Consider the following 26,182-nt stretch of genomic DNA (forward strand, 5'->3'; position numbering starts at 1 on the left):
AAACTTTGTTTTTCAGTGCAGAGCAGAATCACCAGATTTCCATAACCATTTTACCAGAGGTACCACAATCTGCTTTGGTTTATTCTTGTTAAAAGGGAGATTTTGCTTCCCATATTCACAACGGGGGGATTTTTGGAGCAAAATGCAGAATTATGATTAAAACTGGATTTAATCAAATAAATCACTATAAGCAGTTGGAGCCAAAACCATCAGAATTATAATTTTTTTCCCAGCAAGATGGTCCATGTAAATAAGTATTTTAGGTCATAGGTATCTATTAATTGGTCTGTTAGTCTTTCAGATCTCCATAAGAACCTCAGAAAAAGAACGTTGTATTCCTCTGTTTGACATGAAACATAAATTTAAAATATTAGGGCAAAAGCCTATTGGGGTCACACCAAAGTGAGCCCAGAGGGAAGAGTGGAAGGAAGTCCTCAAACTGTTAAAGAGAGAGGAAAGGTCAACAGGTGAAACAGGACTCTCTTAAACATAAACTTTGACTGCTTTTACAACACAATAAAATCAAACACAATAAAAAGGACAACAGCAAACACTGTTATGGCTACATGATTGATTTCCGTGTGTAAAACTGACAATTAACTGTGGCTAAAATAATCAATAGAATAGGATCAAGGCCTTCAAGTTACACTAATCATTATCTCTGTATTAATTGAGACTGAAAATGTCAAGAGAAAGAATAAACAAATAAGCTGTAACCAGGCAGAGTTTCTGTGGAAAAGTTTTCAACCCTGACCCTGGGAGGTCGAGAGAAAGCTGATATCCTGACAAGTCTGCTGCAGCGACAGGCAGACAAGCTGCTGAAAGAGGGGACGGGAGTTGTCTGAGCTTCACAGGCAGCTTCATACTCAGCACCTGGTCACTTCACTCCTCATCACCTGAACAGGAAGTCTGAGAGTCCAGATCCGTCCGTCTGGGAGAGCATCCCAGCAGCCAAAGGCCCGGACTCTACTGTAAATCATGTGGAAAGACACTGAACTGCATCTCACAAGGAAGATGCTTTACACTTTGATTGTGGCACAAGGAGGTTTGTGACTCTGTAGATATCTAGATATCAGCTATAAGATTGATGGAAAGGAGTCAGTTCCCTTATGGTAGAGTAGCATTAAAAAAACCTACAAAATCAAAAAGATCTTTCATCTAATTTGGGCAATTGCGTTTTTTATAGTGAAGAAAACAGAAGTCATCATGGTAACCAGATGTGTAAAGGTGTCCGTTAACTTTGGGAAAACAGGGCAACCAGTTCCGAACAGAAGTAAACTTACCTGTTTGTGCGTGCATTGTGTTAAAAAATGACAACACAATGCAGAGAAGAAGTTTCATTGGAGATCCAAGGCTCATCGTTGTGCAGCGGCTGGCGCGCGACTTTTCTACCAAACAGCGCGAGCACCGTTTTAATAAAAAGTCCTCTCGGCTCAACGGGAGCGCAGCAGAACTTTCCGACTCAACGCAAGCGAAGCAGCGGGAAATCCGGAGATACTTGAAGTTTAATTTCCTTCTCGGTCGTATCTGAGGAAGCTGTCGGCTGATTGAAGACGCGGGACTGCAGCGGCTGACCGCAGACCTCTGCAGTGTCACCCTGTGTTAGGAGGAGCACTGCCTTCCGATGCCCCAAACCTCCAAACTTTTGCACACATCTGCACTCAAAAACAACAGCATTAAGCTTGGAAGAGAGCTGAGATGAGCTCCGATACTGAAAAGCCTGATTGGTTTATTTTTTTCTTAATTTATCCTGTTTTAACTGTAAAATAACAAAATATTGCGGAAAAAATGCATATTCTCCAGTAACATCATATGTTAGACTTCTCAAAACCTAAATAATATTTATTTAATTTAATGTAAGACTAGAGAACAAACTGGATATGGAGATCTCACATTTGGATTTTGGGATTCAAAACAAACTTAATGCTTAGTCTTCTTTTTATAACAGTTAAACGTTTTCAGCGTGACAATTAAACACAGAATATTAATGTTTGGGTTAAATGATCTGCTGATCACTTTTCTTTCTACAGTACTTTAGTAATCATTTGGGCTGTAAAAATGTCTAAAATTTAAAAAAAAAATTGAGTGCCACTTTTTTCTAAGAGCTGGAAGTTGGATCGATCTTTAAAAACGTAAATCTCTCTGTACTCAAATTAGTTTCAACATTTTATAAAAGAGAAAAAGTAGCAGACTGGTCTTATCATGACATTTCAGTGTCAGTGATTTTCATTAGTCACCGCCCACAACCACTAAAACAGATGGTGCAAATGCTCCATCTTTCAGGGAAACAGCTTTATCCAAAGAGTGGGATTTTTGGGATAAACCAGATATCGCATTAACAGCTTTTTCCAAACTGCTCGTTTCCATTCTCACGCTTTAACTGCAGCCATGCACCTCAGATATGGAGTTTCACTGGCAGCTGATTGTTCTGTGAAACTGATCTGTTCAGAGGAGGGAACAGCTCGTAAAGAACAAAATGTAAATACTGGAGGCGTCTTGACGAATGATACCATAAAAAAGCAGTGGTAGAAATAATTATTGTTAGTTATTTGGTCAGTTTCTTTGTTTCCAGCTCTGAGAGATAAAATGCTGCAATTTTCCCTCAAACGTAATTCCCCCAAATCATTCAAACACAATCAACTGAAGCCCAAATATACATCTGTAAGCGGGTTATGTAGTCTAAGAAAAAGTGTTGTTGTTCTTGATAAAAATCTCAGGCTGGAACGAACAGAAGACAGATGCTGGAAAAGTGACTTAGATACCTAACAAAACTGACAATCCTTTGCAGTTTGCACTCTGCTAAAAAAAAGGAGGTTACGCAACCTTCCAGAAGAATTAAAGAGTAAAATGAGCGCAAAAGTCTCGTGTTTTCACAAGCATCAGCTAGCATCTTTAAACAAAACAAGACATTTAAGTAAACTGTTAAGTTTCAGTAAAATCAGTAAGACGACATTTTATGAAACTGCTGCAGGGAACCAGTGGGAAACTGACAGCTGTGCAGACTGCTCCTCTTGTTTTCTCCCTGTTCAACATGAAGGTGCCTGAAAAGTCTTGTTGCAGTTTGACTCCCAGGCTGAGGAGGGATACAACCCCTCCAACATAAATCTCCTGGACCATTGACCTGGTAACAGCCTGGAATAGCCATCAGGTAAAAACTCCCTTTCTTTCAAGCTCTTCTTACACAGCTAACAATTAAACCCCCTTAGCCCCCTGGATGGAAAACATGAATCTCTTCCAGTGAACACACACACACACACACACACACACATATACATATATATATATATATATATATATATATATATATATATATATATATATTAAATCCAAGAAGTAAAGAATGTGGTAAACAAGTGGGAATAAGTGCCTCCTTTAATAGTTTAATCTACACACAAGCTAATTTTGTGCAATTTTCTCTCATTACAATCAGTTACACAGAGGTGGGGGAAATGGCAGCACTGCAGTGTCCCCTGGGAATTATGATATCAGTTAAATGATGCACGGAATACAAACCATATATAATTACCTTAAACTCCACCACCGACTGGAAAACTGATTGCATGACTTAACTGTTCTTTTCAAGTAGGAGAAAGAAAGAATAGAGAAACTGAATCAAATGCAAATGAATCAGTTATAGAAACCACAGCTTATAGTATCGTTTCATTGGCGTTTCTGAGAAAAACCCCCAAAAGAAGGAAATAAGTTGCAAGTTTCAACTCTGATTTACAAGCCACCCAAGGCTACTCACGCTCAGCTAAGGGTGAAAGAGGTTATTTTGGTCCTGTGCACACTGTGGTGATGAGCTACTGGGCCCTGACGGACAAGCTTAGGACAACACAGAGTAACAATTATTATTCCTGAGCTTGTTTATCTCAAACATAATGCTCAGATAATAAAAATGGGAACGAGAGATGATCAAATGTGATTCAGCAAAGGAACCCGTGACACATCAGAACTGCTGTGGATGGGTGTTGTTGTGTAATTAAGGGTCATGTCAGAAGCTATTCTTACTTCAACTCTGCCCCGTGGCTTCCAATCTCATACCCAAACCCCAGCTGATCTCTAAAGAGTCTGGGTTTAACCGCCATACAAACCACTGTAGTTAGATGAGGCAAGAGTCAAGATTTAATGAAAGCTTTCTGCATGTCAGTTTCAGCGCTCATTTTTAAACTATGACAGAAGGATGTTATGATTTATAACATTTCATTTGACATCCCTTTATTTATTGGTTTGCTTTGACTAACAGTGAACCCATCCCCTGTTCTACTTTACCCAAGATAAAAGTCAAGAGGAGGGAAGAGTTTGATCTGAATGGATCTGCAGTGAAGACACGAGCCAGAAACCATTTCATGCTTTAGTCACAGTGCTCAAACAACAGTAAAAACAGATGGAGGTCCTTACACACAGTCAGACGTTGAAAAAGCCTTGGACGCTCAGTTTTAGCTCATTTCTACATCCTCCAGCAGCCATACATGCTTCTATAGATCGCATGATGCACCATCTTCTTCTTCTCTTCATGTTAAAACAGTAGACTTGTCGGAGCACTTTGAGGTTACCATGAGGCAGGATTGACAGCTGCACCTCAGCGTGTCATGTCTCTCTGGCTCGTGTAATTGTTTCTTTCGAGCCACAGATTGCACAGTGGCTGTAAATGTCAGTGAGTACATGGGTTGGGGAGATTTCCGACACAGGTCTGAAGGGCCAGAGGTCAGGAGCCTCTGAAAGTGGCGGCTCCTGGTCTTCCAGGGCAGTGAGGTCAGGTCCTTCGGAGGTGCTGTTTGGCTTCAGCTCAGGTTTCCTGTTGTCTTTGCCCCCTTGTGTCAGCTGTCCAAGTCGGTAAAAACAAAGTGACTGCTGGAGCTGCTGCATACAGAACAGTGTTTACACGGCGGGATCACCTCTGCTTACTGTCTGGTTCCTCTGAGTCAAAACTCTGACATTCATTGTTTTTCTGCCTTCACCTCTCAGAACACATTTGGTCATTTTAAGATGCTAACATGCAACGACAACTTAGGTTTCTATCACATTAAAGCTGATACAGCCCTAGAAAAACATCACCTGAGCTTAAACTTGAGCTTTCAAAAACATGAGTGAATAACGGCCAACATTTAAAACCATAACATAGATTCTTTTAAACTCATTTATTAAATATCATTTGAACATTTTTGATTTTAAGATTAATTCTTCTTCATTTAAAAATGCTAATGCTGAACAATTCAGTCCACTGCTAATACAACATTCTTCAATTTAAAACTCAGTCAAGCTTTCAACACCTCTTTTATGCATGTGTTGAATCTAAATTGAGTACAATCTAACCATGAAGTAAAGAAAAGATGGAACTTTGTTCAAATCACTTATGTATATGGATTGTGATTAATAAAATCATTAATATGAGCATCAGTAAAAAGGAATAAAAAACACTGATAGACATTTTATATTTTTAACAATACACAATTTCTAAAAAACAAACTAGGAAAGTGTAGCTTAAACTGTATTAATGATACGTATGTAAAGCCAGATGTTCGCTTGTTATCATCAAAGCTGCTGGCTTTAAACTTCTCTTGAAGGTTCAGTTAGTAAAATGGTTTATATAGCCGGTGGACAGTAAACGCTTCCCTTTTACAGAGTGATTGCAGGATGAATCTGCAGGATGCATCATGTCTGCAGACCAAGTCTAGAACCAGGCCTTGAAACTCCCCGTTTGCTGCTATAATGTTTGGCTGTTTACATCAAACGGTGCTGCTGGATTTCATCTTGAGCCAGAACTTTATGACTAAATTACAAAAATCACTGATGGAAATAAACTGTCTCCTCCTGATGGAAATAAATAAAGGAAACACTTCATGCCTTTCAGCTCTGATGGCTCCCAGCTGGAGGGTTGTGAGATATGCTGCCATCTAGTGGTCACCGAGACACACACACGCACACACGCACACACACGCGCACACACACACAAAGTTTTGGCTCTGGAAATATTTTGCAATCCTTGCTTTTAAAGCTTTTGTAAATGCTGCTTTTGACCACTGGATTAATGTCTACACAGATTTTAAGTTGTCAGAGGTGATCACATCTGGTAAACTCACCTAGAAAACAGCATCTTTGTCTACACGCTGGCATCTTGGTCAGGTCTCACTTTAAAAGTTTTTTTTAATCAATAGCATTGTAAATTAGCCGGCCTTTTGAAAGGGACACCACATGAAACATCAGTGATAAAAAACTTACTCTTATTCCTAATATGAATAAGCATTAGATCACGTTGTACACGTTGAAGAGGTAAAGAAAGGTAAGATCAAGCAAAAAAAACAAGGGAAAACTACTTAAAAATGTATTTTGAATGAGTCCTGCACAGTAAAAGTTTACTTCCTTTAACCTCGTGTGCATTTTTTAAACAGCTAAACACAGGAAACATGAATCAGGAAAACCAAACAACTTCCTTTTAGACAAGAGTGTTTCAAATATTGTGTTTCTACATATTTCACTAAATACCGGCACTGTTTTCTTATGTATCAATGAAAGTGAAGAGGTTTACAGGTGCCATGGTTTCATCTGCTCAGAGGACAAACACTGCTGTTAAGTTCCTGTTGTGCTTTGTTAAATGTCCTACTGAGCTCAGCCCCCTCAAACCTCATTCTTTTTGTTAAGGAGACAAAAGCGGCTCGTTACCAAGCAGCACTTTTTATGCATTGAGTCTGTAATCGGTCCTTCTGCAACTCTCTGTGTTCTCTTTAGGTTTCAAATAAGACATCTCCGTGAAATTCAAGATAAGCATTTACATTGTTTATCCATCGGCAAATGAGAATGACTCAACACGATTGGGTGCGTCACATGTCCTCAGTCTCATTTGAAAGGAAAATCCAGTTCTCTGCAAGTCAGGATCTCTTGTTTACAAGAAGCAAATACTTTAAGCTGCCTGAGAGCCAAAGTGACGGGTGGAGCATCAAGCCACCTGATTTCTCTGTGAAACTTTACAGCGTTCAGACTTTTCCTCAAACGAAACAAAGCAAGACTACTTTGAATGCAGCCGAACCTCAGCTCAGTGAAACAAGAAGGAGAAAAGGAAGTTTTCTCCCAAACATCATGCGTATGGGTCTGAAGAAGAAAAATGCTCCAAAGTTCATCACAACTCACAGACCTGCTGATGAGCTCAACTCTGAGCTCATGTTTGTTCGGACAGGAAAGTATCCTTATGGCCCCTACAGGAACCCCAAACCTCACAACTTCAGACCGGTGAGTATCGGCAGAATCTAAATATGTTTAAAACTTTTCTTCCCAATGTTTGTCTTGCTTGAAACATACAGAATAACCCTGACACCATACAATGCAATAATCATTTTAAACACTAGATGGAGATATACACAAAAATATACTTCTAAATACTGAACTCTCTGCAGCTTAATGAAGACCTTCCGGAGCTGATAACTACACATGAGAAAGACCCTGGCAACCTGAAATTTAAACTAAAGCACTTAGACACGTGTAAGTTTCCTCATTCTCTGACTACATTTTGACAGGATCCACATGTGCATAAACTATTTAAGTCATATTTCTTTTCTAGTGTGGACCACCAGATCTGAGATAGACTTCAGTTCCAGGGACAGAAAGACACAGATGGAAACCTATAAACCCCCAGAGCCCAAATGGGATTCAAAGCTTCTTCTTAGTCCGCCGCCGTGGCCTCCAAACTCCACCTCCTACACTGTCAGTAGATGATGTTACCTCTGAATAAATCATCACTTCTCTGGAGGAGCGCTATCTCAAAGGATACAAAAAGTACACGCAGTGGTGACATCCAAAAACATGTTGCACTGTTACAGATTAAACTTCAAGCAGCACGAAAGCAGTTTAAATACTTCCTGAACCAATGATATTAAAGAACAGTAATGACCCAATAACAGGAAGTACTTTTCCTTTTCAGAAACTACCCACTGTAAACACATCGAGCTGCTAACGCTCGCACACCAACAAATCTTAAAAAAAACATGATATTTAATTGTTATGGAATAACTCTTACAAGAGTAACAGATTAAAAATTTTTTTTACATGTCTGTGTTTTTGTTGCAGGTTATTATCAAAAACTCTAAAACCTTCGTCAGCTTAGAGCTCCACCTGTACTAATACTCTTTAACTCTGATCCACGGAGACACCAACGAAGAAGAGGAGCGTATGAAAAACAAAGTAGATCTAAAAAATGTAATTAATGCAAAAAAAATTAACTTTATAATTGTAAATTTAATCATTCTATAGATATATCTTTGCGTTTGGATGCTGAATTACTGGTCCTGGATATCTTCCACTTTGGTCCAAAAACTAATGAATGAATTAAAAAGTAAACAAAAATACACGCTAAACTGAAAAGGACGGGACTGAACTGGCATGTTGTCACAACATGCAGCTGATGGCAGATGGCACGACGGGGCTGTGGTGTCATGTCGCCCACTTGTCCACTGACAGCTGCTCATTTGCCACATGAAGAATTATAAACACGTGCAGCCAGCACATGTTCGAAGCATATCTGAAATAGCTACATATATGTGTTTAATGGGTCATCTGTGACTCTGCATAACTGACAGGCTAAATATAAAATGAAAGGAATATCAATCTCTGCCTTCAACCACACGAGTCTGAAGCTGCCACGTGTTTTTCTTATTTTAATCCCTCATGAATAAGAAGCATATTTGACTACTGATAATAAAGCTTTTACTGTCCGTGTGCAAATGTTTTATACAAATTAAGAAAAAAACAACTTTATAGGGTTTCCAGGAGTTGGTTTCATTCATGTTTACATATTACAAACCACCAAAAACCTTCATAATATCAATACCATGTTTCACCCTTCAGCTCCAAACGCGTCTTCTTTTTACTCACAGACATCCTGTTTTACTTGACCGCCGTTGTTAGACCCAGAGTTGCCAGATCCTGTAACAAAAACAAGCAACCCAATCTATGAAAACAAGCCCAAAACAGGAAGATGATCTCTTAAAAAAGAAACCCAAAGTAATTTATACTAAGCAGACTGTGGAGACAAGGCATGAGTCATGAATTCACAGTGTCTGTTGGACACAATGGTGCTATTAAGGTCTACATAATTCACCAAGACTGGCATATACCTCATAACTTAATTTGATTATTGTTTACCCTGAATGTGACCTTATTTTGGGTGAAGGTGATAAGATAATGTTGTTTACATGGCTGTGACTTATTTGGTAGGGTCTAAACTGGGTTAATATCAGAATATTGCCGTGCATGTAAACATATCCAGTCTGTATTTTGTCAGTGGCAGCTCTAACTTGTGTATATCCCTTTCACTCTAAACATTACATGTTATCTGTAGCTTGCCAAGCTTGAGGTTGGGTACTTTTTTTTTTTAGGTTTTTATGTCTCAAAGCCCATCCTTAAGGGGCTAAACTGCAAAGTATCTAAGGTTCGAAAGGCCAGAAAAGTGTCATTTTCTACGACTGCTACTCTGTTCAAGTTCTGATTACGACTTTTTGTTTTCTATACATTTTTAGACTTCGTTTTTCACCTGTTAGATCACTTCTTAAACAAAACTGAACCTTGCATTTGTTTTTTAATATATAAACATGAACAAAAACCTTTGAAATTAGACCCACATTTAGCGAGTATACTAAACAGCTTCAATGTTCCATAAAGTGTCTGGTAGAAAAACATTTTTAAGCATTCACTTTAATGTTGCTAATGTGGCTGACCTAAGTATCAATAATAATGAATTATGTGGTACCACCAAAACAGACCACCCATCCGCTCCACCCTTAGTACAATATATATGTGTAGCCCAGGTTTTTCTACAATATTCAGTGCGTTAATATCAGCAAACTAACTGAGACCCGATAAAGTTCAGAAGAAGAGGAAAGTTATGCAAGAGGGTGGCTAAAAGCCAGCCACTGTTATCTTTTCTGCACAATACGCTGCAGGGACTGTGGTGCTGTTCCTGCCCTCTGACCAATCATTTTAAACGTAAACACGCAGATGAACGAGGCGGTGCTGTTTCTACACACACGGACTGAGTTAATGTTCACTCTCCCGGTCCATACCCACACATTTACAAGAGGCAAAACGAGGAACTGCTGGAGAAAAACACGCCGAAATTCAAGCTAAATCCACGGTAGGTTAAATCTGAATCTACCAAGTAACTGTCACTAACGTGTCTCGCGCAGTGCGGCTACTAGCTTAACTCAACCGTAAGCACGTACACTTGCACGTAAATGTTTGTTTGTAAAATACTTAAATGCGTTAACTTGAATAAGTCTACAAATGTATTATGATCTACTGAGCTACATTTTGTGCATGTGGCAATGCCATTAACGGTATCACAATTGGAAATTACGTTTCTTGGACGTGCTTTTTATGTTTAAAATATACAAGCAACGTAATGAAATGTACCATTGTTTCTTATGGGAATGCGTTGAAGTTGCCTCTCAAGCTGTTTTAAAGAGAGAGACTGACTTCAGAAACAGTGTTTACCTTCGTATTGCTGTTTAAAAAATCTTGATTGTAGATGTCACAATAAAAATGGTGTGACAGGCAGTCTGAGCAACAGGTGATCCTAATTCCCGGGCAGACACGTGAGTGACAGCTGCATTAGCCAATCAACTGACAGAAGGTTGAGTTTATGGACCAATCGAATGCGCCCGCAGTGTGCATGTGGCGTTGCTCCAGACTGGAAGTGCTCAGTAGCGTTGTCATCAGCGGTAGATCCACACGGGGCTTTGCTGAGAGGCAGGGAGGGTTACTCTGTTTCTGGTGAGCGTTTTCCGCCGTTTTTTTTTTTTTGAAAAGGGGAGTAAATACACTGAGCTGAATTTCAGACGCTACAAGGGATCGCAATTCAAATCAGAGACGAATAGGTTGATTGTTTTCTCCACTGAGCACTCAGACTGGTACGTAAGAAATGTTGGACTGTAAATAGGAATGCATCCGTTTGCTTAAATGTCTTTGTAAATTTAGTGTAAACAGGGAGTTAACCCAATTTTAACACGATCAAAGATGTACTATTACTCGGAAACCCATTATAAGTCGAGCTATAACTACGCGAATTTGAATATATACGTTAAATTTGATAGAATAAAGCAGCTGAGAACTCCATGAAATGAGGTAAATGAGAAATATTGGTATGTTTTATTTTTCTGGCACTCCACCATGACAAGTGCTCCAACTATGTTACAGCACCCCAAGCTGTCAGCATAATATTGTCAGTGTGAATTCAGACTATATACAGTGTACAACATAAATGCTTTCTGCTAATTAACTAAATTGAGATATGTTTGGTCATTATATGCATAACATTTCTCTGACATATACAGTTATTTTGTTTGCCACATTTGCACATTTACATTGAAGTAAAGTTACAGTTCAGCTGTGTTTTGGTCTCATACAACCTGAGACTAAATGTCTCCCTCTTTAGCTGCAGGATCCCCCTTTTATTCTCAAGACAGGTCTAACTTCTTCTCTCTGCCATTTGGTGCTGCTGACCTACAGTCAGAAATTTGCTGCTACAACTCCCTCTTGAGACTGAAAATGTTATGTGGAGCATAGTTTGTAGGCTGGAAATTAGTCTCCATGGTTTTGGCTCCTGTTGGTGCCATATTTCACTTTACAATGAACTGATGCATTGTGAGATTTAGATAACTGCACCAAGGAAGGTATTTACATTTTAAAAAGCTGATGCAACATTTCCTTATCACTGGCACGATCATTACGCTCTAATTTTTGTTTGTTCAGTACATTTTAGATTTAAAAACAACATGTATTACAACTTTGTTGATGTTATGGGCTGGTTTAGTGCCAGTTGAATTATGACTTTGTTGAAGCTTCCTCCCATCTGGATTTCTTTCTTCTTCCTTTAACATATTTTATTTTCTCTCCCATGTCACAGCTCTTTTTCTTTGCTCATGGATAGCTAATCTGCGTCCTATACACTCTTTCTAATGCTCCACAGTAATCTAAAAGACCGCTCTGATGGCAGTGGTTCTTGCATCACATCGAAGGTTTTTCAGACAACCACATGGTGGTCATGTTTTGGAAAAGTAAACACACAGAGGTTATAGAATAATGAATATTTTGTGTTATTTTTTGTTGCTATTTAAACAAAAAATGCCCTTTTTTTGGTCTGGTTGTCCACTATGTCAGCTGGTGGCTTATGTTAAACATACAATATGAAATACACTGTGATGTTATGCCTCTTCTACGTGACTTGATTCTATAATGTCTAACCTTGCTGCTCTTTAGTAAAAGTTACATGGTCTGATTTGAATTGCTGCTGTTTTTCTTAGTCCTGTTTCAACCATACTAACATGCAGTATGTTTTCAGGTAGTTGCTGCTGTTGTTTTGGATTATAAGAACTTCAGAGGACTTGTCCTGGACAGCTGCCTTGTACCCCTCTGATCACCTGTCCTTCCCCATGTGAAAAGATGGGGAATGGATTGTCTGAACAGCCGAGCTTCCTCTCAAGCATCCCGTTCTTCCAGTCTTTTCACATTGCCATTCTTGGACTGGACTCTGCCGGAAAGACTACCGTCCTGTATAGACTGCAGTTCAATGAATTTGTGAACACTGTGCCCACCAAGGGTTTTAATTCAGAGAAAGTCAAAGTGTCTCTGGGTGGCAACAGGACTGTGACGTTCCACTTCTGGGACGTCGGTGGTCAGGAGAAGCTACGCCCCCTATGGAAATCATATACACGATGCACAGACGGCATCATATTTGTGGTGGACTCTGTGGATGTAGAGCGCATGGAGGAGGCCAAGACTGAGCTTCATAAAATAGCCAAGACCTATGAGAACCAGGGAGTGCCCCTGTTGGTGGTGGCCAACAAGCAGGACTTGAGACACTCTCTCGGACTAGCTGAAATAGAGAAACTGCTAGCGCTGAAAGAACTGGGCCCTGCGACACCCTGGCATCTGCAGCCATCCTGTGCCATCATAGGAGACGGACTCAGTGACGGCCTGGACAAACTCCATGACATGATCCTGAAAAGAAGAAAGGTGCTTCGGCAGCAGAGGAGAAAGAGATAAACGTATGAGGAGGTCGGATTGTCCGATGTTGTATGTGAAGGAAAATATTTCTCCTGAGTGGACCTAAGGTTCCGCTACAGATTCCCTGTGCTGAGTTTTATCAGTAATAAACTGAGCTTTAGGATTCCCGGTCATGGTCGTATGTTTATGCTGTTGATCAGGAAGTGAACATAAAGGAATACAGTATGAAGACAAGAAGGTTTCAGATGTGTGGAAATGTTTAGAGTCTACAGTTGATGGAAAGCATTGAGGGTTTGGGGTGTGGAGAGGTGATTAAACTTGTTTAAAGGATGATATGTGATTTTTGAACAGCTGATCCAAACAATATTACCAAAAATAAATCTGAGAAAAGGCTTTGACTAGTTGGAGGGTTATATGGAAAATGATGTTGTACCTGAGTGGCCGTTTTATTTCACTGTTTAATACGCTGTTATAACTTGTACATTTTTCACACTGGACTTATTTTGTGAAGGAGAAGTGTTATTCATTATAGCAGTATCACCAGTTTGCTTGCTGACCTATATCTTGGTTTTTTTGTTGTTTTTTTTTTAAAAAAAAAAGCACTTTAGATCATCACTTTGTATGGAGTTTACAGATTTAAAGTAGATCATGTGTCTGAATTTACAGAAATGTCCACACTGGTCTCATTGTCGTGAGACAAGTTGTGCTTTATGTTTTGCTAAATAAAGTATGTTTAGAACTATTTGATTGTGGCACAATCTGGGCCTTGTTATTTCCAGAGTTTTATTTCTGCTTTTGGGTAAAACCAAGCCCGAACTTGAAAAACCCGCCGTGTGTTTCCAGAGTGAATATTAAAATAAGCAGCGTGTGAGAAAACGCCTCGGCGAGCCACCCAACGAGTTTCCACGGAAGAGCCCCCCCCCCCCCCCCCCCCCCCCCCCTCTAAAAGCTGCATGCTAAGTCAACCTAACCGCTAATTATCACTTCACAAATTGGCCTTTGGTTTCTTTTTATGCAGCTTGCACAGTAATTGTGTGAACACAGGAGCACACCCAAAACCTGACGTCCACGTGAAAGACTGAATGCAGGAAAAACATGACGTGCACACAGATATGAAACTGTCAGTCTGTTAAGGGAATCTACATCTTTGAAATGTTTGTTAGTCTGTGAGTCCTAATTAACTAAAAAACAAACGAATGTATTAAATGTCTATTGTCTGGTGTGGAGCTGAGCAATGCACTGATGCTCAAACCGGTTGTCCTCGGGCCTTGAAAATGTTGTCGGGGCAGTCTTCACGCCAAACCCAGCACAACAGGCTGCGTTGGGAGACTGAAGCCGGTGGATTTACTGAATATTTTTGGACTGAGTTGGATTTGCGGCCCAGTTCATTAACACCACTTGCTCTTCTATTCCTTTGAAATAATTAACCCCAACAGGCTGGTGCAGCAGCTGGCTTTCCAAAATAACAGGGTGACGTAGATGGCTAGTTTGCACTGTAGACTGACTCAATCACCAAACATCCGCACCGTATAAAGAACTGATCCAGTTAGACGTCATAATTATGACCATGATGGTTTGGGGCTGCATATGTCCTTCCTTACACTAGCTTATACACCAATTAGCACCAGTGCACAAATGAACTCACAGGGATGCTTTCTGATTTTTTTAAAGATCTTTTTTGTAGGCTTCATTAACTTCTACAGATGGTCAAAAACAAAGGCGAACACACATGAACGGCTCAGTGCTGCGGTTCAGGTTAACAGAATGCCTCACTGTCAGATGTTGATGAATCATGTTTTTGTATTTGAAACCCAGGTGCCTCTTCCCAACTTGTTTGCCAAGGAAGGAAACTTTAAGGGCAAAGGCATTATCACACTTTTCCTGATTCTGCTTCCCTTTCCCAACAAACCCCATCAGGTCTGTGTGGGGGGGCGCGTATGTGTCCTGTCCTGCTCTGTATGTTGAGTAAAGTACCTCAGGTCATTTCTTTTGATCTGCTGAAACACTCATCGGGGGATTGCTGTAATGAAGCGTGTTTCCTCCCTTGAGCTTTATATTTGCTGACATGGTTTAATGCCTCACAGCATATTGGAACTCTGATATCCTTGTAATTTTACTTGATTGATTATAATCACTGTTCTTGTTTGCTGAAAGACTTCCCTCTCTGTCATGTTCTTTATACAGTCCTGTTCCTGTGAAGTCCTTGGTGAAATGTTCATTAGGGTGATAAAAATGTCTCCATCAGTGGTGACCCGTTAATCCATTATCTTCAGACAGCGTCTTTGGAACAGGAACACTCAAATCAGCATATGTAAAAAGCACACTGCACTCTTCATGAGCTTGTCTTGTTTGGATTTGCTCATCCATAAGACTTCCCACTCATTAGTGCTTTAAAACAGTACTGGAGCCACCTCAGTTGTTCTTGTGGAGAGACGCCTGAGGCAGGATTGAGTTTGGCAGTTTTTTTCAGGTTGGGATGTGTGCAGCTGAATACAGCACAAAATGTTCTACCATGTGAGAACATATTTTCCCATTTGACAAAGCTATAAACTGGCAGGACAGGACACATACACACCCACACCCACACAGAGCTGATGGGGTTTGTTGGGAAAGATGATTTCTCAGCGCTGGAGTTTCCTTTTAATGATATCTTTGGTGTGACACAACATAGTCACACCCTCGTAAGGCTTAAACATAGAAACACAAGCTGTGCAGTGTCCCATGGACACGTTGACTGCACTGTATGTTTATGAAGTCACCATCTTGTTTCAACTTGGTCCTAAGAAATCATGTTTCTCCCATAATCTTAGAATAGGAGACAGTTACACAATACCCATGAGCCACAGTCTCTGTTGTTGTAGGGAGGAGGCCAACCAGAAACAAATAAATTCAGAAGCCTTCTTGTTACCACTGAGAGCAAAATCCAAACACGACATGTAAGTGCTGTTTTTTTTTAGAAGTTTTTAGGCAGGGTTCCCTTGATTAAATCACCCTTCTTCAGTTGATTTCTGAGGTTTTTGTGTGCAAATGCTCCTTTATTTAGCTTTTATTTAATAGCATACTCTTTACTGGTTACTCAACCATTAAGGTTAAGTCAGCCACAGTGGTGGGTAACCAGTACTAACCCAGTCTCACAGCAAAATGGGAAATAGTCACAAAAACTTTTGCTATAGATTTGTCGCATTGTTTTCTGTTTTACCAAACACATAAATAGCTCCATTATTTGTCACCGCGTGTTGTAGCCACTAAACAACTGTTGCATCACTCTTGGCCACCTTATACCCTGAACATCCAGCCGACAATAAGCCGTCAGGAATCTCTGGAGTGTTGGTAAGGGTCTGGCTATCTTGAATGTGGGTGTGTGGGTATCGTCTCTGTTGTCAGACTGTGTCAACATCTTTTTTCCACTGATTTAACTTGTAGAATCAGCATTGTGCCTGTTGGTGAAAAAGCTCTCTCTGGTTGGCTGTTCAGCACTGCACACAAGGGCACAAGAGTGGAAGCAGCAGTGACCACAGAGGGCGAACGGCTAGCTTAACATGTCACACACATTTTTCTCAGCTATTGTCTTAATTAATCCGAAAACAAGCAAAACTTTCACAGCAATGTCGCAAAGTCAAGAAACTGAGGACCAACTGATAATTGTGATTAAAGACTGTTGTATGTCCACTGCACTCAAATGTAATTTTGCTCGCCCAGATGCTGACGATGCAGGGAGCTCCATCAAACAAGAGGCCTCTTGTTGCTGCTGGTCATTCATATGGGGTTGTTGTTCATGTAAGAGTCCTAAGAGATGACAAAGTCTGCATCTGGAGGCCAAAGGTGTTGGGGGTTGGAACAAGACACGCGTTAGCCAAGGCAAACATCCACGTTTTAATCCTGATCCTAAATTAGTGCTGCTTGAAACTTTTCATTCCCTGTTTTGTCTCTGTTTCAAACATTACAAACAAGTTGATAATGGTTTGCCATTAAAAGCTAAATGGTAAAGGCTAGGAAAACACGGCTTGTACTAAATCAGACACTGTGATAATGTACTGCATCAAAATGTCTTTTTCCTGGCAAAACACACTATGATTTGGGTCAATTTCATCTTTATCTGTGAGACCAGGCTGCCAACACAGTGCAGGGTTTAAACAAAGAACTTGTTTAAAGATCTTTGCAATTTTTTCACCAATTGCTAATTTTTCACTGGATTTGGTTCAAATTTGTGCTGAACATCCAGGAACCCCCAGGAATAACCGTTAGTTTAACTGAATTTAACTGATGAGCTTGTAAAAGTACATGTGATGGTTGGCTGACAACAATGAATCACTCGTTTCCCTTTACTTAAAAAGAAATATATTACATATATTTATCATTTTAAAGAGCCTGTATCTTGTTAGCTTTGTGTTATATCAGTACATGTATGTTATGGGAGGCAGAAGGTATGTACACATTTTATTTAAGTTAAAAATGGGTATTTGATAAAGATTAGAGAGAATCCCAACATTGATTAAAAAGTTCTTTATTCACCCGGGTCTGATTAGATAGGATGTGAATAACATGCCATGTCCTGTTATAACACATAAAACATTTTTGCATTTTTAGGCACCCTGCAGCCTTGTTTTATAAAATATCGTCATCATAACACAACAAGTCACATTGCAAGTTATTACTATGCATTCTTTCTAGTTTCTTTTAATAATCTCATAATATGTACAACGGCAGGATGACCCCTTGCTCTGTACTTTTACCCTAACTTTAACTATATGATGTTCTCATTTTAATGATGTAAAATGACATGCCACGAGCTTTAAGTATGTATAAATTACACACAAAAGTGCCCCTGGAATGGCATGCTGTTCATACACATTAATCATGAGATCACATTGCATCATTAGAAAAATATTTAGAGGTTTTACATGTTTTAATTGTATCATTTATTTTGCCTTTCCATTGGTTTTCTTATTACAATAAAGACACCCTCACTGTGAAATTGCTTTGATGATAAAATCTGGAGTCCAGACTAGATGGAGTGTAAATTCTTTGCACTGAAGTGAGATGAAATTTAAACGACCTGCTGAATAATTAGGTGAAAAATGAGAACAAATCAAACATATACACATGCATATGAAGATGTACATGTGTGTGCCTGTTTTGACCCTGAACCTCAGTAAACACAGTGAGTACCGAACGCTCTCAGCCTCCCTCAGACTCACAAAGACTAGTGTGAAATCTGATATCTTCTTTTGGAACTGGAGAAAGGCACATTTACTGCAATACTAGAAAAAAAGGTGCTTGTAAATTAAGCAGAAATCATTTAAAATACATACCATGTGGCTCCTGCTTTGCACAGCTGTGACACATTAATGTTTGCATCACACTGCATTACTACACTTTCCCATAAACCCGTCTCCAAAGGGTTCTCTTAACCTGCTGAGTTTTCGAGATTTATACCGTTCTGTGTAAAAAGGGAACATTGCAATATATGCACACTCGAAGCGTGATTATTATGCAAGGTTATCGTGATGGGATTCATTTTCCTTCCCTCAGTCTATTGAGAGCAAGTGGCCTATTTACATGTGAATTCCTCCTGCAGTAGAGAACGGGGCCACCTGCAAGGGGAGAGCGGGGAGGAAGAGGAGGGAGATGATGGGTGAGGATCTAAAGAAGTGTACTCATGTTTCTTAAGTGCAAAGGAGAGAAGCTGTTTCATTAATCCTGAGGCTACAAGGGCACAGAGAAAGAAAACTCTGCCAAAGTCAGGTGAAACAGGCAGAAACTAAGCTTTCTTACCCTAATACAGCCGTTAAAACTTTTACTTAAGATTAAAAATCTTTAATGCAATTCTGGTAAAACCTTTTTCATTTTTTTTTCAGGTTTCATATTCTGGCCTGAGATGAAAACTGAGCAATAAAGGAAAAATAATCTGATTTTCTAATTGGTGCTTTAAAAAAGATTCAAGGTGTCAGTCAGCTTACTTAAAATGAATTGCTGAACAACATCTAAGACCCGCTCCATCCCCACACTGTGCCTGGGAGGACAGGCTGTGTATTATTTAGGGATTTTTAGAAAGTGTGTAAAATTTATAGGCTACTTGAACAATATATCGTCACATCAGAGCTGTCATTTTTTCCAAAAATGAAGTTAAAAGAATATGAAACAGGCATGCATTCTTCAGATGTATTAGAATGTCACAATTGTGCCCTCAGAATACCGTTGTTGGATAGTTTCCTCCACTTTCACGCATTAGGTCAAGCTGAGCGCACTCTCTGCCTGAGTACAAAGTACGTATTTTCAACAAGTTATAACGTTAGAAATTGAAATAGAGATAGCCTTAGAAGGCATTTTCCCTCCTTTGCAGCCTACATTGTGACCTTTCCCCAGAAATGTAACTACAAGTTGTTGCGACACACACCACGAACGTGATTGGTCCACTCTGTGTGCAGGTTTAACATAAATGCAGCATAAATGCTCACGATGGTGTCTGTCTCTGACGTAGGCTTTGCTGTGGGCTCTGCTTAGCTCTGCCCTGATAATGAAGTTTCAGAAGTTGATTATTTGTCCCTTAAATAATTGCAATTAGGGATTTAATGAAGAATAACATTCATTCATGGAAACAAATGATGAATACAGGAATATGAATAACATATATGTATGTATTTACACATGTATGTTTGCCTTTTAGGTTGTATGCTCATGGCAGATATGAGCTGTCCACAGCAAAGAGATGACACCCAACTGTTTTCAGACAGGTCAATGAATTTTGATTATATTAATTACAATTATCTCCAATAAATGTGATTACATAATTTACTTGTCCATCAAAAACTATAAATCATAAGGATTCACTACCCACATCCCCTCTGTATTAATAGGTTAATAAAAACTCAATTAGAGTTTTGAGAAAACACTTTTTAAAGCATGTAATGTGCCTCAAAGCACCCGTTTCAGAGGGGAGACAAGGTTAAAATGAACATTATGGTTTCATTTACATGTTTTATCACCTTTTAGAAAAAAATGCCCACAAAAAGCACATCAGGTATTAAGAGGTCCGCAGCGGCTGCTCAAGCGATTATATTAAGCCTTTCTATAACTGACTGGAAAAAAATCTCTTTTCTTGTGTATAATAATTTCAGGTCTTTCGTTTTTTTTCCAGGTGTCATTTCTAGCTAACTTCTTTGTTGTTCCGAAAACGACGAAACATCTCATTGAAAACCAATATGAAAATGACTTATTGAGGCTACATGCAGTATAAAACTATATCCGTGTCTTGCAGCAGTGGCCTTTGCCATGGATGGCTGGTTGTGCTCATGTGATGGCATTCCCTGTTAAGCTTGTGTGAAAGCTTCATTGTAGAGGTGATGACTGCTCTTTCACCTCTGAACGATTGTCGACAGCTGGAATGCCAACAGGGGAAATCAGTTGGCGAGTAAGATGAAGGTGAAATTACTTTTTAATTTTTCTCTTTCAAATTGAACTTGAACCCCCTGAGCTACGCGGTTTCACTACATCCATGAAGCACCCATGTCCAGACACAAATCTGGCCCACAAAGAGCCACGTCCCCTGAAGCTTGGGTATTGTGAAGCACAAGCCTGTGAAATCTGTCTTTGGTTGTGTTTGGGCATGAGGGATTATGGTGGGCTTGGACTGCGGTCCCCAGTGCTTTGTGTTTGCACACTGGCTGATGGGGGAAAATCTGTGGCGACAGAGTAGTTGGGCTTTGTTTCATCATTCAAGCCCAGAATATTTTCAAGATACCAAGCTTGAAATAAAAAAAAACTCAAGCACAATATGCTTGCAAAAACAATTAATAAAGGATTTTATGTTTTTATATTACGCGTAGGATCAAAAGCAAAGGGCAGTCGGGGAGAAAACCAAGCGACTGCCGTTTAAATCTCACTTTTACTTACAGTTAGTACAGTTAAAATCTCCAATATCAAACAGAAGAAGCTGCAACAACATCAACATTGTGTTGAAGGATGAAATAAAGATCAGCAAACTCGAGTAAAATAAAGTCAGTTTGAAATACCATAAGACTATAATCAAATTGTTTCTGCTTCTCATGCATCTCTTTCAGGCTGATTCACTCGTCAAAAGCCTTTTTTTTCAGCCCTCTGTGTGCTAATTGAAATTCAAATCAGATACTGTCTGTGATTCACCTAAAAGCCTCTCAGCCGTGTCAACCCCCAGATGAATTCCCAAACCAAAGGAAAGAAAGCACTTCAACGGGTTCACACAGAGGTCACAACTTCTTTCTTAAGATGTATTAGTTGTATGTCTGCTTTATGAGAATGTGTACAGTGAAGTGGGGAAGAGGGATAAAATGCAGTCCAGGTTGCTAGTGGGGAATATTTTGTAAGCACATATGATGGGCCTACTGAGTCAGCTTGATGCTGCACAGGATTGGGTTGCATCACCTATTCATAATCACAGATTTTGCTTGTAGATTTTGCTCCAACACTTATTGGGGCAGATTCTTTCGTGATTCTTCACAGAATCCCAGAGTCTCTCAGGCTGCTCTTCTGACAGCTCCCATTTCTATTGAAGCTGGTTCGTATGTGCCAACACAAGTGTTAGTCCAATCTGGTTGCAAATATAACACTGGGTCCATGTTTTATGCATGATAAAACTGATTAGGACTCTGCAGACGCTCATGCAGCCCAATTCATACAACTTTCAGGGTCAGCTGCATTAAAACTTGACATGTTGTGAGTCTATAGTTCATTGTTATTCTCCTGCAAATATTCTCCACAAAACAAGTGTCCCTGTGGTTCTTTTGCTCCAAATCCTCTTTATCTGGTATGTTTTTTTCTTAGTGGAGATTGATCCAGGAGCATGCATAGTTGGCACACTCATTCTGGACAATTACTAATATTTGGGAGCTGGTGGACCCTCGCCGACTGGTGCAAATTACAGAATCTATGTCACACGGGCCTCATGCGTGAATTAATGTGGAAACCATGAATTTCTCCCAAAAGACAAGTGCCAGAGTAAAGAGGAAAGCTGTAACATGATCTTAAAACATGATTCTTCAGGTCAAATGATATATCAAACCTTAACACGTAATTAAAAAGTAAGTATGAGATGTTTGCTTTTTGTATTTATGCAAATCTAAAAAATATGTTCCACGAAGCCCCACATGACTTTCAAAGTAATCAGCGGGTGATTTCTTTCACGCCTTTGTCACATCTGTGTCTTTTGCAGACTGGGCAAAACTCAACATAGGGTAGACATTATGAGAGTATATTGCCTATGTATTTGGAAAAAATAAGAAAACAGTTCAAGGGGCCAAACAATATCATAAACTAAGCTAACCATTTCTACGAAATGATGCACTGCATCCTTGACAGTTTATTGATCTGTTGCTGTCCCATATGGGCTGCACATGGGACCGCAGATGTTTGTGACATTCGCTGTGCACTTATTGCATAGTTTCCCCAACCATCTCCAAAGTAATTGTCTGGAAAATGATTGAGCAAAACCGTGAACACAGCGGTTAAACCTCTGGTGCACATATGGCAACCAAGTGTGTGCGATAATATCTGCTGTTCCGCCTTCTTTCTGCTGGCCTGTATATTACTTTCAGCTCACTCCACAATGTTGAACATTTCTCCACGTGTCCAAATAATATCTTTCTCGACGTGCTGTAAACGAAACAATGCAACATTGTTTTTGCATCATGTCCTGTCTCCTGTGCACTCTATCTAGCTGATATTATGGAGTATTTCCATCTGGGAGAGAGAGTTTCACCCAGAATCTCTTGCTGTGGAGTCCAGGAGAGAACATTCCACTGTGCAGAGTCTGGACCTAATTTTGTGCACAACTCAATGTATGTTTGAGTGGAGATCAGAACAGTTACCAGTAGTCATGCTGCTGTAAATGGGTCAAGGCTCATCTTATCTGGTCCTTCAGTTAAGTCTTTGAATGAAGTTTTGTTATTCAAGGTTCACTGTGTTTCTGCTAAGTTCAACTTATAAGTTTATAAATCAAAACTTAAATTTGAAGAACTTTCAGAGGGCTTAATTATGGAATTTCAAGAATTTGTGATGTTTTGAATGTGAGGAAATAATCCATCCATTTTCTATACCCTATATACTTTAATCCGACTCATGGTTGCTGGAGTTTATCCCAGCTGTCATTGGGCAGGCGGCGGGGTCCCCCCTGGATATGTTGCCAGTCCATAACAGGGTCACACAGAGGCAAACAACCATCCACGCTCACACTCACTCCTAGAGTCACCAGTTAAGCTGACATGCATGTTTTTGGGACAGTGGAAGGAAGCTGGAGTACCTGGAAAGAACCCACACATTCACAGGGGAAAACATGCAAACTCCAGCAGGGACTTGAACCAGGAGCCCTCTTGCCCCACCACCACCATGCATCCCCCTTTCACTTTCCCACGCTGTCAAATTCCCCTCATTTGTAATTTGGCATTATTGCTGTGGCCCAATTTCCATCTAGTTTGCATTTTTCTTGAGGTAGTCAGTATCTTTCTCATTCTTTAAATCCCTCTCATGCTCTGTCATACCCCCTTCAGACCAACTTTCACGCATCCTACTTCCTCCATCCGATGCCCAGAAGGCCTCATTCCCTGCCTCCTTATCCCATCAACAAACAGCATCTAGACTCTGTGGGTCCTGTCCTCTCCCTAGTGTCAGCAACTTGTTGCTCAGCAAGACATCCCATCAGAGTCTAATCGCCAAACATTTACTAATTATGTAGATCAACGCATTTTGTTGCTCCCTTCCAAATGATCAGTCCTAACTGAAATAACTGGAAATTGCAAAATGCTTAGTAAATAGATGGGTTTTGCATAAATTAGTAAAATTCAAGTTAAAGTCTTCACAGTTTACCACATTATATAAACAAGCTTTTGGCCAGGTTCATAAGCTCAGCTGTGTCTGTTCCCATCTAAACAGGTCTTTATCTAATAGAAGTTAATAGAAATTTGGCAGTTGGCCCTGTTATGCCAATGGTTGCCTAGTGAACAGAATCACAAGTGACTGTGTTAGTGTTTGTGTTGTTAATGTAAACTAGCTTGTGTGGCACAACCTATTTTAATCTAGTGATAGATTTATCTCCGCACCACACAACTTGCTTTGCAAGAAGGTTAAGTTTGGATTTAGTTTAACGCAGAACTGTGTCATTGGTCTATGTGTTGACAAGACTCTTGTTTGCCCCTGCTTAGTGTGCTTGGACACCAAATATAGCTGCGCTCACTTCAAATTACTTCAAAATCAAATTGTTCTTATTGGAATCACATTGGAGCATAATCAAATCTGCAAGGGAAGAACACCATTTCATTCAACCACTGAATGAGAGGCGTCAATGTCTCAGCTGGTTTGTTGTTTTTCCTCTCTCCACGTGTAATGAAGTGAGATGCTGCTGACCTCTTGGTGTAAACAGCCTGACTCCCCTGGTACTGGCATTAACACTAACAGAGGTATTCAAAGAGCCACAACAGGAGTCTTCAGTAGGAGTTCATTAACTGCAAAGAAAGTGAAAGCTTCATAATGAACTGGGTCCTTTATAGCAGGCACGAGGAAAGGGTGGGGGTGGTTATATTGATGTTCCTCAATGATTAATACTGCCCACTCTGGCTAGAGCTCCTCAATTTGCCTCAATTTCTATGGCAATCAGAGGTGGCCTGTCTGTGGGAGCTTCTGATGATTTCTACTTGGTGACATTGATCTAAGGTATTTAAAAGGGTGGTGTGCTTGTGGATCATATTCCCCAGCTGTGCAGTGATAGAGGGTAATTGATTGGGTTTTAACAGATTTGAGTTTCATGGTTGTCTCTGTGAAGGCATGCCTCTTTATCTGAACCTCTGGGATGACCACCGATACCAGCCTCACCTCTGAGGATGGAGTAGGGGAGCTTTGTCTTGTCAGTTAAAGAATGACAGAACTGGTGACCCAGATTAGGTCTTTATCTTAAAAAAAAAAGGCTAAAAGTCAAGACTAAGGTCTACTAGAAATCTTATCTACTGTCCCCTGCTGCTGTCTCAGAGATTGGGTGGGGAGTGGAGCAGTTAGGTTGCAGGTTTTCTGTGAGAACCAGACTCCCACACAGTGGGTGAGGGGAAAGGGGGGAAGGGATGTGTTTCGTCCTCTTGCCCCGAGAGCCATAAATCAAAATAAATTAAAGTCAGGCCACCCAGCACATATGTTACCGTCAGTAACAGGATTTCTCAAAGCCAAGACTGTTGTCATCGACTATTTTTATACCCTAATGTCGAAGAAGTCATTTACAAATGTGTTAGTTTATTTTTAACCCCAAAGTGATATGGGAATTAGTTGCTGGAAGCATTTATTTGATCAAAACACTGAATAGAAATGTGTGTCAGTCCAGGGTTAGAAATCATGAGGTAGCAGCATATCCAGACTTTTGTGCTGTGCAGGTCAGTGTCCACATGAGGAGACAAGAAAGCCATCCATGATTTGTACAATGTTTAAGCTCTAGCCATAATAACTACTTATAATCCTGTCTGTGTGTGTGAGAGCTGAGTGGAAAATTAAAGAATTGCAAATAAAAAGGAAATACAAAAGTGAAAGAACTGAAAAATGCGTTGTTGTGTGAATGGATGATGAACTTGTGCTCTCTTGGAAGCCCATGAACTAATGCTTCTTACTATCCTCTTTGTCCTTGTTATTAATGTTTCATTAAAAAAACAGATACATCAAATGTAGATGCAATGATGGACATAGCAAGACGTCAAATGTCAACGTAATAATGAAGCGAGATGCAAGCTGCATCTATGTAAGGGAGTGAGTTAGGAACGCGTATATCCCTGTCGACCAAACCCGGTTCCAATGCAGGTTCAGGGCTGGCCATTGGGGCCAATTTTAAGTTGGTTCTAGATAAGAACTTGTGTGGTTTTCCACAGCCTTTGAAGCACAACTCAGCTACAGAACTGCTTCACTTTAAACGTCTCCTCCAATTCGTCTGACCCTTCCCCTTCTGTGATCTGAATTTCTGTAGAGGACCATGATACAAGAATATAATTAATCTTCTCAAAAACATCAGATCACTGAGTTGCTCTAATTTTCCCAGCAAACGGATATCTTAATATCACCAACAGGCTTCTAAAAGCCGTTTTAAACAGCAGTTGCTGCTCGTGAACGCCTGATTTATGAGCAGGATGTAGAGGCACGAGCTGACGATATTAAAACCCTTGATGGTGTTAATAAATTTAGCTCTGAAATC

At 40.0% G+C, this 26,182-nt stretch overlaps 3 protein-coding genes across 8 annotated transcripts in view; all 3 read left to right on the forward strand.

The window, feature by feature from the left end:
* Positions 1-26,182, forward strand: part of tmem106ba (transmembrane protein 106Ba) — a 470,787-nt gene that overhangs the window by 43,847 nt on the left and 400,758 nt on the right. The gene's annotated exons all lie outside the window — the stretch shown is intronic.
* cunh7orf78 (chromosome unknown C7orf78 homolog) lies at positions 6,745-8,032 on the forward strand. Its single transcript, XM_072393680.1, has 3 exons — positions 6,745-7,227; positions 7,392-7,476; positions 7,556-8,032. The coding sequence occupies exons 1-3, from the start codon at positions 6,793-6,795 to the stop codon at positions 7,708-7,710; spliced, it is 675 nt and encodes a 224-aa protein (XP_072249781.1). The 5' UTR covers positions 6,745-6,792; the 3' UTR covers positions 7,711-8,032.
* arl4aa (ADP-ribosylation factor-like 4aa) lies at positions 9,973-13,735 on the forward strand. 6 transcript variants are annotated; one of them, XM_072393643.1, is made up of 2 exons: positions 9,973-10,123; positions 12,329-13,735. In XM_072393643.1, the coding sequence occupies exon 2, from the start codon at positions 12,430-12,432 to the stop codon at positions 13,030-13,032; it is 603 nt and encodes a 200-aa protein (XP_072249744.1). In that variant the 5' UTR covers positions 9,973-10,123; positions 12,329-12,429; the 3' UTR covers positions 13,033-13,735. The 6 variants fall into 6 exon arrangements, with proteins under 6 accessions (XP_072249744.1, XP_072249747.1, XP_072249745.1 ...); XM_072393646.1 differs by having other exon boundaries at positions 12,333-13,735; XM_072393644.1 differs by lacking the exon at positions 9,973-10,123 and adding an exon at positions 10,420-10,761.

The sequence above is a fragment of the Leuresthes tenuis genome, unplaced genomic scaffold (genome assembly GCF_036924035.1).
Source record: "Leuresthes tenuis unplaced genomic scaffold, fLeuTen1.0.hap1 SCAF_10, whole genome shotgun sequence".
Classification (NCBI taxonomy): Eukaryota; Metazoa; Chordata; class Actinopteri; order Atheriniformes; family Atherinopsidae; genus Leuresthes; species Leuresthes tenuis.